We start from the raw sequence: 18000 nt of genomic DNA on the forward strand, positions 1-18000 counted from the left end.
TTGAAGGACACCAGAGCAGAAAGTAGCAGTTTTCCCAGTTCCAGATTGAGCCTGTTGAATAACGTCAAGACCTTTGCAGAAAGGAACAATTCCCCTTTGTTGAATAGCAGAGGGTTTTTCAAATCCTACATAGACAACCAACTTCAGTGCCCGCTCAATTCTGGTAAGGCAAGCAACTAAACAAAGAGGAAAAGGAAAAGTAAAATAGAACTTTCCATGCTTATGTGAAAAAAGTTACACTTCTTCAAGACACATTTCAAGGAGGAGACCAGAAAGACCTCTATGATTCAATATTTTACCTCAACCATATAATTGAAACGAAATTATGGCACTAAAAGAGTTGAGAATCAAATGTAAATGGGCTGCAAGATAATAAACCAAGCAATGCAACTAACATAAAGCACCAATCTTGAGTTCAAAGCTGAGAAGAGATATACCATATGCATAGATGCCCCTCAAGAGGTTCTCCTGCAAACCCATACCATCAAAGCTGTCCCAGACCTCATCATATGATGTAAAGAAATCTTGTCCATCAGCCGAAAGCCTGTGAACACAAAGAAACAAAAGAAATTTTACTTGCATCTAGTTGAACGTGCCTACCCTGTCATCGTGTTGGAAACTCTGGATATCAGAATTTGAAGAAAATACAAAATCTTATCTTTCTCAGGAATTAGGTAAGTAATTCATTATGTGACAGAATGATTGAAAAAATTAAGTTGTTCATACAAATCACTCATTTTGGTATCATATCGGCGAGCATCAAACTGTGATCCATCTGTTGCCACACCTGCCATGACTGCCAATTTTTCAAAAGTTAGGCACCTACATCAACATCTCCATAGTTTTCAAGAAAACACAAATTCAAAACAAAATATATTAAACCAGTAAACCAAAGCAAATTACGGACATGATATTTCGTTTCAGTTCATATTACCTTCCCTGAATTCCAGTTCAAAATTCAGCTACGATTTCCGTCAACCTCAAAAGTAATTTGTTTATGATCTTTGAGACTTTTAACAAGCTACCTTTTGATCATTACAGAACATTATCCAGTACTGGAAAATAAACATGAAACTGACAGCATCTCATCTACTACTTGTATCTTTATACATTTTGCAATTTAGTCATTCAAGTTCAATCTGATCCGATGATCCTTGAACGAAATAAACGGATCACCATCTTAGTCAAATCCCAGAACCTATTTCATATCTTTCTTTTACAATGCAGCTTAATTATTTGCACAACACCCACTGCAGCTCGCACAGAGCAGATATCCATCCATGTTAAATCCAAACAGAAAAGAAAATAAAAACTCTTGCATGCAACAAATGAAACAATGTTTATGTAATTATTTTAGAAGATCATTGTAGTAACATATACAGCACAAACACTGAAATGTACAAGGAATCACACAAGAAGCACTGCAAAGAGAAATAGAATATCACCCAAAATAGAGAAATCGATTGATAAATAGTGTCAGAAATTCGTCGGAGTAGAGAAAAATGTTGGATAGTTGCAAAGTATGTTCCTTTTTTTTTTTTGGTGCCCTTTGTGTGTGTATGTGTGCGTGTGAGAGTGTGTCCCACACTCCTCGGATCTTATAGCATGGAGTTTTCAGAGCGGGAGAGGGAGAGGGGAGAGTATCGAGTGATAATGATGATTAGAAAAGGAAAGCGTCAGCATTTTTTGTTTAGTTTGTGGAAGTTGTCCATGGGACTTCCCATTACATAAATTGCACGTGGCTACTAACTATGATGAGTTTAGAAGAAAATTTTCTAACATCCACGGTTCTCTTTGAGTTTAAACTGATCCCTGAAATAGTTTCCATGTGCCAAAAAATATTTGAGGTCTCCAATCAAAATCAAAGGCCCATTAGTCCCATATTTTCAGATGCATGGACACTGGATGATAGGCTAGTAACAATGAAGACGGTTCTGGCAAGAATCTCCCTAAAATAGAGAGGGATTATGTAGGAAAATTTACAAGGCAAGTTTTCAACTGAAAAATGGCACTGCGACTGCTCAACAAACCACCAGTTGCAAAGAGAGGATTTCACTGCCGGTCGTATTTAGGGGCCAGCATTCATTTGTATGGTGTTTGAAGCAGTTACCTTTAGTTTGAAAGACTCGCAGGTAGGGCAAATCCCTTCAGAAACTTTTTGTAAAACTTAGATAGTTTTCCAAGGACGTATATACGTTTTGATATCTCAGGGGAACGGTCAGCGTCCTGTTACCGTATCTTCTTTCCTCAACTTCATGAATATTTTTGCCCCTGCTGGGCGTTGCGCAATTATCTTGCTTTGAGAAAGCCAGTTGAAGCCTCTCTCTTACAGCATGCAGTATAGCCCCGTCCACCACGATGGGCATTAGAATCTATTCAAACTCTAAACAAGTAATGAGCAAGCCTTCATTGGTTCATGCAGTCAACATACCTGAAAAGGGTCCGAGCCTCACCTCTTGGCATGTTTTGGTAATAGCAAGGCATATTAGAAACCATCCAACAAGACTACCGCACCTGACTCGTCCAACTTACAGCGGCCTTTGTGACTTGTCCATATTCCTCGCAATTCATGCCGATTAATGGTATCCATAGGTACAATTCGGTGACTTCTTGCAGTCTAATGAACGAGTAGTTTGCAAGTTTTTCATGGATAGACTTAAAAAACTATTCCGTTAAAGGAAAAAGATGAGAAATCCGATGTAGTAGTGTGCTAGTTTGGTTTTTCTTTTTCACCATCCAGTTTTCTGTTATTCCCAAATTTCTTTCTGAGTAATCAAATTATTTACTGTAACATCTAAAGAGGTGCTATTACGGCAGAGTAAGAATCAAGAAGTAATGAAGGAAATGCTAGAAGCCCAAAACTTTCTCAACGTCATTCCCCATTTGGCTTCCAATATTTTCTGATAGTCACAAGTTCCACATCCACGGAAGCGAGCATTTCATCATTTGTTCCTCAGATCCTTGTCCTCTCAGACAGCAAGGATGTGATAGAAATAAGACTTTTCACAACATATTGGGAAGTAAGTCATCAGTGCACGCTACTTAGCTTTGACTAATGCCGTCTAAAGCCCTCTGCACCGGAATGTACACAAGTGGCTCCCAAACTGCGAGATGATATCCACTAATGCTCCATAACCAGCCACAGCGACAACCTGAGAACAATTAAAAAGAGGAAGTATAGGCAAAGAATTAACTACCATGCAGCGCTCAATCTTCGAAGTACAAAATAGTCGTAGCATGTGGTTAGTGATTATCATTATTTACTTCCAACACAAATCATGAATTCAAGTGATCCCCATTAGCAGAATGGAATACAAGAATGTTCACAAGGTAGTTTTGCAGTCTGAAACATAACTCACCCCAGAAGAATGTAAAGAGACAGAAAATGAAGACTGTGGAGCACATTGTATCTTGGAAATAGTATCTCCATTCATGTCAAACCGGCTGACCACTGGTTCTGTTCCAACTGCTAATATCTGAAATACAAAGGTTAAAGAGTATCATATGAAACTAATTGATGAAGAATTCATACTAGGAAATGAAGAAGGTTTGCATGGCTGAAATGCTGACAAAAGAGGATCACATCTAATATGAAAAGAAATGATATAACAATATCTTCATCGACGTCCAACTCAACATCCCGCACTAACTGCTGCAATTCATAATAATGATGTAAAATTATTAAAGAAGAAGAGCAGGATTAAACTGAAACTGCAGTTGAAGGAGATACATGTGACTGAAGAGTTGCGCCAACAGACAATCATCAAGAATTATGGATACACTCTAGGAGGAAATTCCGTCCCCAACAAAAAGACAGAGAGTCAAAAATAAACGCGTAAAAGAAGAACCAAAAAATGTTATGGTAGATGATGTCAAAGGTCTGAATAAAGTATTAGGTATACTTAACCTATTAGACAAGTTTTAGAAGTCCACCACTAATCAAACATTTTGAGTCAACATATAGAACTTTAAGAAAGATGTTATACAAAGAAATATATGAAAAGATGAGAAACTACAAGTTATTGAGGCTTATAAATTCAGAGACAAGCCCAAGCACCTGCACTTTATTGATCGCAGAATGTCAAGATGTGAAATACATGTTAATTCAAAAGAACCACATTGTTAAGGAAGATGATCAAAGACATTCAATTGTAAAATTAGCCTCTGACAACAGAAAATTCTGATGTTACAAAAGCAGTTCAGTGGAGAAGAGCTTATGGAATAAATTTAGAGCACGAAAGACTCACTTGGTTATTGTCAAATGAAACATCCTGTACAGAAGCATTTGTGCTCATCCTTGACACACACTCGCAAGCAAGAAGATTCCAAAGAGATAATGACCTACCACTCCCACAAGCCTACAGGGGGTAAATGCACATCCAAGTGAGTAGCGGGCAACTTTTCCGTTACAAACAAAAAAAACTATCCAATTTTGTTCAATTAATTTTGTCAAGAAAAAGAAGACTACAACAGAAGGCCATACCCAAGACATTGCATACAGGTATGCAGAAAAGAGAGATGCCATGTAAAGGTACTCAGAATGGGGAAAAACTTAAAATCAGGTGTTACATGAGTTCTTACCAACCAGCTCTCACTATCATCGAGAGCAATGCAACTGATATCTGGAGAGGCGTCTTTCAAAGACTTATCCTTCCCTGGATTAATTCTTTCTACACACTTCCCACTTTTGCAGTCTGCTTTCACACCAATAGAAAAAGAGAAGAGGAAGGGGGAAAAAGTGCACAGATAAGTGAGAATAAGCACACAGGACATGAAAGATGAATAAGCACACAAATGACTTTAAGAATCATATTTACCCCATATTCGTATTGTCCCATCCTCTGAGCCAGTGATTATCTGAAAACACACTAGAAAGAAAGCAGAAAAAGAAACAGATTTAAGCAAAGTGGGAAATGAAACATAGAGATATCACTTAAGAATACAGCTACAGCATCAATACTGGAACATGAAGTTTTTAGGCTAATTTCTTAAACAGTGTAAATAAATCATGAATATCAGCATATAAACCCTAAGACAATCCACCACTACTGATACATGTTGAAATACTTCCAAGAGGAAATCACTTTCTCACTTGATTGGACATGAGTAGCAGTAAAGTCAGAAGCCTAAAGCAACTGAGTTCACAACCGAGAAAAGAACACTATGCAAAGACGAGAACAGTAGAAAATAACAGTGGAATAAAAAATTACAAAATAAAGAACCAATTCTTTCAAATAACACCAATAAGATGCCGAAGGAAACGATAGGTTATACAAAAGGCAATACCAGGCATCAACCTCTTACACAGTCCAAAGAATAAATGACAAAAAATAAGTACATAAACTAAGAATGAGAACCAAAAAATTATTTAGACCTGACTGTGAGAGCTTTGGGCAACAATGCAATGCAGATAGCCGGAGTGACCCCTGAAAACTGTTTTGATTTTAGACTTCTCCTGGTACAATATACCTCTTTTCAGTAAAATTGAATCATTTGCTAAAAGCGAAGATAGAAAAGCAACAAAGATAATCAAAGTTCAGAAACAAAGGGTGTCAATTAACAAACAAATACATGAAAAAGGAAAAAGGTCTACATGATTAGTCATCTACAGAAAATACATACCAAATCCCAGCAATATGCACAAGAGTCACCAGCAGCGGCAAAAATAGATCCATTCTATACCAACAAATGAAAAACCATGTGAATCAACAGACTGAATAAGAGTACACAAACTCTTACAGATCACACAAGCTTAGCTGCAAAAAATCAAACTTTACAATGAAACTGGACACATAAAAGTATCAAATCAAAATCTGCTAACAAAACTGAACTTCCTAGTCGGTTGTTAAAAGGCAGAGATTCAAAAATATAGTCACAGTCAAAAAGAAAAAGAAGGGAAGGAACACTAGGAATAGAGAAAAATCATTCAACCCTACGTAATTGTCATCTACAGTGTCCCTTCTAACTCTAACAGCCTGTGTTCCTCAAATCATTTGCATAGGTATAGATCCTTTAACCAAAAAATGATGACTTCAGCATGACTTACTGCATTTGATGACTTCATTACAGCATTATCAGAACCATAAAGATATTTCATCGCAAGATGGATCATCCATAAGGACATTGCAAGTCACATCACTAATTTTACCAACCTGCAACAATGGAGCTATTTTCTTCTGTTGTCATTTTTATTGTACTCTATTGTTTTTTGTCTTCCTTTTTATATATCAGGGAGCTGCTCTCCAGGAAAATTGTTGTACAAGCAGTTTGACAAAATAAGGAAAAAAATTACAAACCTGAGTGTCAACAGCAACAGCATTGTTCTCTGGGATTGGAGAAAGTGCGCTCCACGGACCTCTGCAAAGCAAATAATATGTAAGATGGAACTAAAATAAGAAAAAAAAAATAAACTTAGCATACTGGGCATAATGCTAAAACCAAGATGACAATGTTTAATAGAAATTTAAATAAAAAAATGTACACACCACAAGAATGGCAGAAACAGAGAACTAGAAGTGCTATCATGGGTGAGGGCATATTCATCCAAACCATGTAGTTTATGCTAATTTGGACCACCTACATAATGCAACAACAAAACATAAAGCAACATGCTCTAGCATGGGTAAGGGCATATGCACCGAAACCGTGTATCAAAAGCTAATTAAAAGCACATTATCTCATCCAAATTTGAAAACATGTTTTTAAAGTCAAAAGCTGTCAACCCAATCTACACTATGAAAAAATAGAATCAGTGGTGCCAAAATGTATCAAATGAAGTCAGGGACCAAATTTTCAATCCCACAAATTTGTGGAATATCAAAAAACTGTGGACATCCTTGACATGAATGTGTAAAGCAACAAGGATTTCCCCAGTGCAGTGCTATACTAGGTTTGAAAGTGACTAACTTGTGCTGAGGATTAACGAAGTCAATAACTGGCTGCATATTTCCCCCTGCAAAAGTTGACCAGATGAGATATCAAGTACATGAAACCAAGAATAATATAGGAGGAGACAAGATTTAAGATCAGCAAATACTTGCTATTACGAGTTATGGACCTACTTCAATACCATTCCTATCTGGAAACTTAAAATGTTGACTGTAAAAGTTTTAATCAAGCCAGCCAAAACAATACAACATCCTCCAAGCGAATATCTCAGCAACCAAGGTTAGTCAGAAATAAACAGATTGCAGACAGAGAGGCATTCAGGCAGACTTGTACCGTGAAATTTTGGTAAGTAGAATGCTGGATTTACAGACAAAGTTTATACAGGTTTTTTTTTTTCTACTTGTTACCACTAGCATTTAAAGATTGAAAGTTCTAGTAATCCTACATTTGAAACTCTGTTATGAAGAGGCATTACCTAAACTAAAATCTTTCTTTCACAGTTCAAAACTAGGACAATCCAATAACTGAAGTTCCCAGAACTGTGAAACATGTTGAACTCATTTTGCAATTTTAGTCGACTAGTGTACCATCTTCTGTAGACAATTCATTTAACCAAAGCCTTGTACATCAGACGTCAAAGATGGAAACTTGAAATAAATACTCAACCTCGTTTACTAGCCTAAATTAAAATGATTTCCATGAGGTATAAAATAATATATTCCATCATTTTGAGACTAAAGCATGCAAAGAAACAATGGCTTTAAGAACAGACCACCTTGCCCGGGCACATCAAAATCTGCTATTTCTTTCCATTTCCACCCTCGAATTCGACCATCATCCCCGCAACTGCACAACATTTCACCACGTAAAAATTGTTGCATGTCCTCATGACACAGTAGTAACAATCCCAGGAGTCAACTTCTATAAAAGACATCCATTTGTACACCACCACATGCACATAGCAAATTCTTTCAGTTTAAATATTATCATGCTTAATCACCAATGCTTTAAATAAAGCGCATAAGATAGTGAAATATGATGGATTAAAAAGATAGGCTATCTATGTACTTGACAGCATGTCATTATCAAAATTCGCATTCATCTCAAATAGAACCTCAGAAAGGTCCCAGTTTCATGTGCCATTTTAGTTGATTGCAAATGCAAGTCAAAAGTATTATCCCAGTGGGAAAATCTTAAGTTTCTTTTAACCAATTAATATGCTGACAGAGATTCCCAGCTTGATAAACCAAACTTGTTAAAGTATATATGACAGACTCAGCCCAAAATCAGTTTCATAGAATATTTCTAATCACATTCCTCTGTCCTTGTCTCTCTAAAGTTAGACACTCTCTCTCTCACTCTCTCTGTGGTTCAGTTGCCATAACTTTAATTTATTATGAGGTTACCAAACTAGTAGTGGCTAAACTGACTCTGATTGAACGAAAAGAAATACTAAGAACAAGAAGAGACAGGCTTAGACAGTCCAAAATAAGTGAAAAATGCAATTGTCAGCCCTTGACAATTGACAACTCAATTTCTAGTTACACCAGACAGACTCATCGTATTCCACAAAATTAAGTCATCTATTTTCATGTAATCCAACATGACATTTGAAAGCTCACAGACATGCTTACAAGCTGAATTGACAGACCAAGGAGGAGCTGAAATTCCATTCAATTACCTTAGTAATAAAGAATCCTCGCCATGGCCGTAAAATTTAACATCATAAGCAGGGCCTTCATGTCCTTGGATCAAAAAATTAGGTTCCGCTACCAACAAACTACACACCAAAATAATCAAGACGCCCAGTTAACCCAGATCACTTAAAAACAAAGCAAACACTAACATATTACCGGTCTCCGGTGCTCACTTACTTGTGAGCAGCTCTAGCATTCCCAAAACCCAAACCCTAACACAACAAGAAGAATTAAAAAAAGAAAAATCAAAACCGCACTTATATTCATATGAGATGAAAATCAGGTGGATGCAACCGAATTAGGAAAAAAAAATGTAGCAAGCGTGAAAGAGAGATGAGAGATTACGAGGCAAGAAGAGATGGAGTAAGAGGCGATGGAGCCGTCGCTGCAGGCCGTGACGATGACGTCAGGATTTGAGTTAGAATTACCAGGGTTTGGGGCGAAGGCGGTTCGGAAAACGGTCCGACAAAGAGTTTCCCGGTGCTGCAAAATGGAGTCTCTGTAGACGTCTTCATCCCAGTTTGTGCAGTCCATTATTGCTGCCGCCATTACTTTTTCTCTTAATTCTGAGTTTCTGGTTTGAGGTTTTAGATCATTCCCGTTATCACCAGCGGAGCAGGGAGGAGCAAAGGTTCGGTGGCGTAGTTGTCGTTAATTAATTTTGTGCCTTACGACATCGTTTCGCCATATTTTATTTTACTTCTATTTTTTTCCCTTGACTTTTACGTAGTCGGGAGATGTTAGGCATGCGTAAAAGTACCTTCCCCGCTATTTTTTGAGGTGTTTTTTAAAAATTTTACTGTAACAGTAACAGTGTATATGAAAAATTTTTACTATATAAATTTTTTTTGAAGTATTTGATATATTAAATGAATAAGATATTTTTTGAGTTATTGTGTATTACTGTAGCATTGTATTTGAAAAACTTATTTTTGAAAAAATGATCAATCCAAACGGAGTCATGACAGATTGTCAATGATAAATTTTTTTTTCTAGTCCAAAATTTATCTCCTTAAATTGTATTTGCAGTACGTTAAATTTACAATATGTTAAACTTCTTCCAAATTGTGTTGAGAGTGAGAAAAATTAAAAAAATAAATAAATTTCTTTCCTAAGAATGCGTTGAGTAATTCGGAAAAATGGAGAATAAATGTGAAATCTCAAATACGACCCATCTCACTTTAAAAAAAAAAAAAACTTTCTTTATGCCAACTTTGTTCTTCATATATTCGTTATCGGTACATATATATTTGATGACAGATAAAGATACATTTTAGTTATCATTTCTTTTATTTCTTCCAAAACTCAAGCGACTGAAATAAAGAATTTGTCATGTACAAAGCTTTCTTTTTTCCGTTTTCGTTTCCCTATTCTTGTTCATGTGTAAAAGTCCCTTCTTAAACTCTTTTTTAATACGCAGTAGTAAGTTACTTGAGCTTTTTTTTTTTCCAGCAACGATACATTGTATAACATACTCTATCCTAATCTAGGGGAAGAGGAATCTAAAGAAACTTGTGTTAGAGGTTAGTGGGTATACAGATTCAACTACATCAAAAGAATGTTATAGCACTACTCTTAATTTTTTTTTTACTGTAGGTAAAATTTGACCCTCATCTACGGTCCAAGGAGCGACTTAAATCCCAAGTCCTTCCGTGGCCACTGAGCTTACTAGGGGAAAAATTTTAAGTACTGAAAAAGAAGACTTGTCCACTCCGACGCATAATGGAAAAAAAAGAGTAGAAAGTAGAAAGGCCAGGACCCCTCAAGTAGAAAGTAGAAGTCAAACTTCTGCCAGAATAACTTACAACTGCTGAATGCTAATCATTCAATAAGCTAAATAGTCAATAAGCACCTCCATCTGAGCTAGCTCACTCGTCCATGAGATCTGAGATCTTTATTAGTCCCACAAAGCAAAAGGAGAAGTCTGTCTTCTCAGATCATCTGTAGCAATGGATGTTGTGAGCCCTCTGGTCAACCTTCTCACCACCATTGTTAATTACATTTTCCCAAGAGTAGATAATGTTGTGAATTTGGATCAAAGCATTCACTCCCTCGAGGGTGCTCTGGTGGAGCTCACAGAAGCCAGGGATGACTTGAAGAAACAAGTTGATCGAGCAGAGCTTTTGGGATTAACATGCACTAACCAAGTCAAAGGTTGGCTGGAAAGAGTAGAAAGTGTGGAAACAGAAGTAAGATCCATCACACAAGATGTTGAAAATGGAAGGAGTAATGGTTGCTGTGGAAAGAACTACTGTTCAAGATATAAATTGAGCGGGAAGGTTTTGCAGATTCTTTCAGCAATCAATGACTTGAAGGGAAAAGCGATTTTGGATGTCAACCTTGCTGATGGACTGCTTCTTGTTCCTGTGGTGGAAATACCTACTAGGCCAGCTATAGGGATAGAATTGATGCTGAAAAGTGTGCAAGAATTGCTCAAGGAGGTGAATACTGGGATTATTGGAATATATGGAATTGGTGGGATAGGGAAGACTACCCTTCTGAAGAGCATAAATAATGGCTTTTTGACATTAGAGCATGACTTTGATGTGGTAATCTGGGCTGTGGTGTCTAAAGAACTTGTTGTTGAGAAAATTCAGCAAGCCATTGGGGTGAGGTTAGGCTTGTCTTGGGATGAAAACCAGTTCCAGGAATTGCGAGCTTCAAGGATATACAGTGTCATGAGGAGGAGGAAATTTCTACTGCTCTTAGATGATGTTTGGGAAGGGCTTGATTTTGAGAAGATTGGAGTTCCTCTTCCCAGCAGGGAAAACGGATGCAAAGTCATATTCACCACTCGCTCAATGGATGTTTGCAGCGACATGGATGCCAATTGCAAGCTGAAGGTGGAGTTCTTGAATGAGCGGCAATCATGGCAGCTTTTTCATGAAAAGGTTGGGAGACAGATGATGGATTCAACAGTCATTTCAGCTTATGCGGATACCATTGTCAGAAAATGTGGAGGCCTTCCACTAGCTCTAGTCACCATTGGAAGGGCTATGGCAAACAAACAAACAGAAGAGGAGTGGAAGTATGCCATAGAAGTGCTGAACAAGTCTCCTTCAGAACTCCGTGGTATGGAAGATGTTTTTACACTGCTTAAATTCAGCTATGACAATCTAGAGAATGATATACTAAGATTATGCTTCTTGTATTGTTCATTATTTCCTGAAGACTATCCAATAGAGAAAGAACAGATTATAGAATACTGGGCAGGGGAGGGGTTTCTAGGTAGCGCTGGTGATGATGTCCATACAATAGGTCATGCTATCATTGGTTCTCTCAAAGTAGCTTGTTTCTTGGAAAATGGTGAAGAGGAAACCCAAGTAAAGATGCATGATGTTGTCAGAAGTTTTGCTTTATGGGTTGCATCCGGTGGTGGAAAGAATGGTGCTAAAATCTTAATGCAGGCTAGCTCAGGACTGACAGAAGCACCTGGAGCTGAAAACTGGGAAGCAGCACAGAGAATTTCATTACTGGATAATGAAATCACTGAAATATCTGGAACTCCTGTTTGTCCTCATTTGTCTACCTTGCTGCTACAATGGAACAGCGGTCTCAGCAAAATCTCAGAAAATCTTTTTCAATATATGCCCAATCTCAAGGTTTTGGACTTATCACTTACCAGTCTCAGAGAGATACCAAAGAACATTGGTAAACTGGCTGAGTTGCGGCATCTTGATTTGTCAGGAACTAAAATAAGCACGCTGCCTAGAGAATTGGGAGGTCTGGCAAAGCTGAGGCTTTTGGATCTGCAACGCAATCGGTATCTTAAGAGCATTCCACATACAGCGATAACTGGACTCTCTCGATTGAAAGTATTGAACTTCTATTACAGTTTTGGGGATTGGGAGTTGCAAGATCTTGATGATGATGATGATCAAGCTAGGCTCTCCGACTTGGAATCCTTGCAACATCTGACCTCCTTAGGGATCACATTGGCCAATTTATATGCCCTGGAAAGGCTATCTGGTAGCAGAACTTTGCGCAGATGTGTAAAATACTTGTATATAAGGGAGTGCGAAGGCTTTTATAACTTGCAACTATCACACAGTACAGGAGATGGTGAGAGACTACGAAGGCTCAGCATTAACAACTGTCCAGACTTTAAGTATTTGGCAATCATTGATGGGGCTGAGAATAACTGGCTGCCAAACCTTGAGGTTCTTGCCATGCATGGTCTTCCAAGCTTGATATCGGTATGGAGAAATCCAATGAGCAAAGGATGCCTCCGAAATCTTCGTTCTGTCAACATCTGGTACTGTGACAAATTGAAGAACGTTAGCTGGATTTTAAAGCTTCCAAAGCTTGAAATGATTTACTTATTTTACTGTAGGGAGATGGAAGAAATAATAAGTGGAGATCAAGTGGAAGATGAGGATTACCTGAATGCTTTTCCTCGCCTCAGAATCATGTCAATTAGAAAACTGCCTAAATTAAAGAGCATCTCTCAAGAGAATATGTCTTTTCCATCTTTGAAGAAAATTGCTGTGATAGATTGTCCAAAGCTGAATAAGCTACCACTCAAGGCCCATAATGTAGCAGAACTGCCAACTATCTACTGTTACAAGGAGTGGTGGGATGCTCTGGAGTGGGATGATGCAGACACCAAATCCACCTTCCTTCCCCACTTCACATCAGCATGATGGAGCACTTATTGCCTCAAAGTCTCGCACTTCAGAATCTCCTCTCTGTTAGTGGCTCTTGCTTATAATCGTCATTTCCTTCTGTGCTTGCCCGGTAGATTTGAAGATGCATAATACATCAAGAACAAATTACTCCATATGCAACGTCTCTCAAAGATAGGTTCAGAGTCATATTTTCAGTAAAAGTATAATATCCTGAGGTTAAATACCCTTCAATGCTTAAATATCTGCAAGTGCACTTGTTAGCATAAAAAAGAAATGCAGCAGGAAAATCGGAAACCAATTGTATCAACTCAAAGTAGATTGGAGACAAAAGAAGGTTTCACCCCGAACTCCATTTACTGTTTGCTTCTGTCTGGGCAAATGGTGCTTCATTGAGTTGGCATTGTTGACAACCTGAAGTTCTTTTTCAAAGGGTTTCGTTGCAAACTCCCACCCAAGTTCCTGGAGCAGAATCAGCAAAGTCCTGATTTTCCCAAGAAAATGTCCATGCTTCCGTACATGCATTGTTAAATTCACGACTTGTATGTAACCAATATTACGTTAACCCCAGAAGGAAAAAACTAGTCATAATGTAGTTTAGAGTTTTCCTTGAAGCTAATAACTTGCATACGATCTTAATCAAGAGACGCAATCATTACACGACTTACAGGGCAGAGCAAGCAAATTAAGGGCACTTTAGGATTCATAAAAGAGCCCTTTGAAGAATTTCATCATTCACTATCATTTTGTTGTTAATTCTGGGATGGGTATCAGTGGGCAAAAAGAGACAGTTAGTGACTAGATAGAATTTGCTCGATTCGCGGAAGAGGAGTTCCTCGACTAATTATCATTTCGCGGGCTATGCTGCTTTTACAATTTTCGTGGAGTGTCAAGCTAGGACTGGAAATTCTCAATTTCAAGCCAGCATTTTCTGCAATACCATTCCTTTTCCCAAAACAGACTAATGCAATGTTTGGCCCTGTCTAGGTTGATAGAAGTCTTTCCTACGCTCCTTTAGTTTCTTTAATTTGTTTAATGCCCCTAAGATTTAACTAAGCATTAGTGTGAAAAGGTGCAAAAAATATCGCTAAGATTCTCCTAGGAAAATTGTTTGGATGAGTGAATACCATCAAGTATATATGCATTTTGTTAGCTACATTCTTTTTCAACCCAACCATAAAATACTAATCAGTATCTTAGTCAAAACCACAAGATCTCTAATTAAACTATACATACTTTTATGTGTATCTCAAGCATACACAAAAGTAGGACCATATTAAAAAGTCATGAGATATGATGATATTCTTCTATATGGTTTGTGTTGTATGCTATACTACAAATAGTTCTTGATAGTGTGTATGGAAAGGTATGCTTTTTTTTTCTTTTTCTTTTTCTTTTTTTGCTTTAAATGATTAAGAGAGGATTGGATGAGATTTAGAGAAAAAAAAAATTAACATGCACAAATTATGTTTTGGATTGGAAAAAGTAGGTTTCTTAGTTAATTATTGAATATGAATACATTACTATCTGAAATATGCGGCCATTAACAAGTCTAGTAATATTGGTAAATAATAGAATTTTTCTAATCATAGTTAACATAGACACCTCTTTACCAAATATATATATATATATGCCCATTTATTACTTTCATTAGCAATTAAATTCTTTTTTTTCAATTAAAGTTTCAATTTTGTAAAAAATAGTTGAACTTTGCTACTGTAAAAAATGGTACTAATTAGAAATATATATATATATTAAAGTAATTGACGATCTATGAAGTTGAGTTGTACTTTGTCACAATGCAAAATTCTAATTTAAAGCATGATACATTGGGCGGAAGTATTGTATCTTTTACGTATCATATTTTCGAATTAAACTCACTATTATGGTGAAATAAGTGTGTTTTATCCTTAAATTGTAATAATTTTAAATATTTAAAATTATTCTCAAAGAGGACTATAATCTTCCCATACTACGTACCAGCCATTTGCCAAAGAATATGTGCAAAATAACGAGGCTAAAATGCAAAAAAAAAAAAAAAAGCAATTTAATGTCAAGTCCCAAGTCCCAATTCCAAAGCCCAAACTGGCTACAAGATTCTGTTTCTGGTTGTGCTTTGGGGGCATCGGTCCATCGGTGGACAGGATCTGAAAATTACTTCGGTTTTTCTTTTTCTATAAACAAACCCAAATTCATATAAAACCCCTCAAAACCCTACATTTTCCTGCCAAGCTACCTGCCCTTGTAGCAAATCAAACCCTCTTTTATCAATTCAGTTTCATCATACATATGTAAGTCCCATAATTCTTTGTATCAATTTTTACACAAAATTTACGTCTTTGGTAACATCCATCTGATTGATGCCTACATGTTGATTGCATTTACATATTTGATATTGTGTTATAGAGAACAATGGTGTTTCTGATTGGTTGTATGTGTTTGATTTTTCCAATGGCAGATTAGTCTCTAGAAAGGAGAAGGAACTTTTGCTTTCAGTATAAGAAATTTCATTCAACATCGAGTTTTTGACGAAGGGTTAGGCTTAGTTTTAAGAATGGCTGACAAAGATTCTGCATCTGGATCTAATTATGAAAACCCAGATCGAAATTCTGATGAAAACCCTGTTTCTAGCTATAAAGCTTCCCTAGAGAATCTGGTTCAAAGATTCCAAAACTCGAACCCTTTTGATCAGAAACACAAATTTTGGGAGACACAGCCCGTTGGGCAGTTTAAGGATGTTGGGAATTCTAGTTTACCTGAGGGGCCGATTGAACTGCCTACGCCATTGTCTGAGGTAAAACAAGAGCCTTATAATCTTCCGAACTCGTATGAATGGAGTACATGTGACATGGGGTCTGATGAAGTATGCAATGAGGTTTACGTGTTGTTGACCAATAACTATGTGGAGGATGACGATAACATGTTCAGGTTTAATTACTCGAAGGAGTTTCTTCGTTGGGCTTTGCGTTCTCCTGGGTATTATAGCAGTTGGCATGTTGGAGTTCGTGTTAAGGCTTCGAAGAAGTTGGTTGCTTTCATTAGTGGCATTCCTGTGAACATGAGGGTTCGAGATCAAGTTGTGAAAATGGCTGAGGTTAACTTTTTATGCGTTCATAAGAAACTTAGGTCGAAGAGACTTGCTCCGGTTATGATTAAGGAGGTTACGAGGAGGATTCACTTGGAGAATGTTTGGCAGGCTGCTTACACTGCTGGAGTGCTTCTTCCAACACCATTGACTACTAGCCAATACTGGCATAGGACTTTAAACCCAAAAAAACTGATTGATGTTGGGTTTTCCAGGCTTGGTGAGAGGATGACGATGAGCAGGGCCATTAAACTCTACAAGTTGCCAACTTCAACTTCAACCCCTGGTTTAAGAAAAATGGAACTCAGAGATGTTCCGTCTGTGACCCAGCTGCTTAGGAACTACTTGAGCCGATTTTCTGTAGCTCCAGAATTTGATGATAATGAGGTGGAGCACTGGCTCCTTCCCCAAGAGAATGTGGTTGATAGTTACTTAGTGGAGAGTCAAGTGACACATGAGATTACTGACTTTTTCAGCTTCTACACTCTTCCTTCTTCCATTCTTCACAGCCAGGAGTACTCAATTTTGAAAGCAGCTTATACATTCTATTATGTCTCAACAAATACTCCATTGCTCCAACTGATGAATGATGCACTTATCATTGCAAAGCAGGAGAATTTTGATGTGTTTAATGCACTAGATGTTATGGAGAATGAGTCTTTCCTAAAGGAACTTAAATTTGGACAGGGTGATGGCCAACTGTACTACTATCTTTACAACTATAGGCTAAATCAGGCGCTTAGGCCATCAGGACTGGGTCTTGTACTTTTGTAGCTTGATATGTGATTCGGGACAATTATCATGCACCACTGAGCTAAACTTATTTTTGGTTTTTCATTTTGCTATTGATGGAATACTGGATTCTTATTGTCCATTGGGTCCAGAGTAATAAGAGGATTTGTCTGTTACTTGAAGACTGTAAGTTCACTATCTGGGGAATTGCTGGATGCTTGTGGATTATCTTTGAGCTAATAAGGCTTGTGGGGAAGATGAAATGATTTTCTATGGTTTAATAGTTTTAAGATATAAGTGTCTTTTCTTTCACATTGTAACTTATAGTAATATTTGCTCTTTTGCAGCAAGTGCACAATTTCTCCTAACCATATACTATGTTCTATGTTTTTTTCTCATGTGGTTGGTCGTAATTTGACCGAGATAGATTTGATCACTGTCTTTTTTCTCTATTACACATGTTTAAGTGCTTTAAATTTCTACCATTTGACATGTTTTGGAATTTATGTACTATATGTTAGTTTATGTGTTGAATGTTTTAACGTATTTCTGCTTTTGCTTTGCAGTTGTGTAACTTTTTCTGTTTGACAGCGTCATTGCCAATTGTAATTGATTTCTGTCGCTCTCACTTCCTTTTGCTTAGTATTAGTGTGCTGGTCCTTCCATCTTTAAGGATGGCATACAGTTTTCTTGAATGCTTGGACCAATGGCCTTGTTTCATTTTGACAAAAGGTAAAATGCTTTTCTTCTAAGGGCTGAACACTCTGAACTGTCTCTGGTGAAAAATGAAGAAGAAAAAGAAACAAATAACAGATAATACAATTCTGTGTCATTGTTGGTTATGAGGATGTGGGAGAAAGAGGAGGAAGAAGGTTAAAAGTTGTCACATGTTGGTTGTTGAGTGCCAAAATTGGATTGGGTCCAAGATGGAAAATGCTATACTTCTTCAAACTTGTTTGTGATGTTAACATGA

The 18000-nt window shown here is 37.3% G+C and overlaps 3 protein-coding genes across 4 annotated transcripts; 2 read left to right on the plus strand and 1 right to left on the minus strand.

The window, feature by feature from the left end:
- Positions 1-2833: 2833 nt before the first annotated feature.
- On the minus strand, positions 2834-9216 carry LOC113772897 (THO complex subunit 6). 2 transcript variants are annotated; one of them, XM_027317399.1, is made up of 13 exons: positions 8931-9216; positions 8763-8797; positions 8570-8668; positions 7664-7734; positions 6907-6952; positions 6297-6357; positions 5623-5676; positions 5375-5455; positions 4818-4857; positions 4582-4694; positions 4248-4358; positions 3360-3476; positions 2834-3152 (listed from the first exon to the last, which is right to left on the minus strand). In XM_027317399.1, the coding sequence occupies exons 1-13, from the start codon at positions 9132-9134 to the stop codon at positions 3063-3065; spliced, it is 1122 nt and encodes a 373-aa protein (XP_027173200.1). In that variant the 5' UTR covers positions 9135-9216; the 3' UTR covers positions 2834-3062. The 2 variants fall into 2 exon arrangements, with proteins under 2 accessions (XP_027173200.1, XP_027173199.1); XM_027317398.1 differs by having other exon boundaries at positions 7661-7734.
- A 1227-nt stretch (positions 9217-10443) lies between these two features.
- On the plus strand, positions 10444-13520 carry LOC113773222 (disease resistance protein RPS2). The gene has a single exon (XM_027317823.1). It carries the CDS (start codon positions 10535-10537, stop codon positions 13226-13228), a length of 2694 nt encoding a protein of 897 aa, XP_027173624.1. The 5' UTR covers positions 10444-10534; the 3' UTR covers positions 13229-13520.
- Positions 13521-15302: 1782 nt separating this feature from the next.
- On the plus strand, positions 15303-17425 carry LOC113775750 (glycylpeptide N-tetradecanoyltransferase 1). The gene is made up of 2 exons (XM_027320747.1): positions 15303-15501; positions 15669-17425. Exon 2 carries the CDS (start codon positions 15765-15767, stop codon positions 17067-17069), a length of 1305 nt encoding a protein of 434 aa, XP_027176548.1. The 5' UTR covers positions 15303-15501; positions 15669-15764; the 3' UTR covers positions 17070-17425.
- Positions 17426-18000: the final 575 nt, after the last annotated feature.

This window comes from Coffea eugenioides, chromosome 6, assembly GCF_003713205.1.
Source record: "Coffea eugenioides isolate CCC68of chromosome 6, Ceug_1.0, whole genome shotgun sequence".
Taxonomy (NCBI): Eukaryota; Viridiplantae; Streptophyta; class Magnoliopsida; order Gentianales; family Rubiaceae; genus Coffea; species Coffea eugenioides.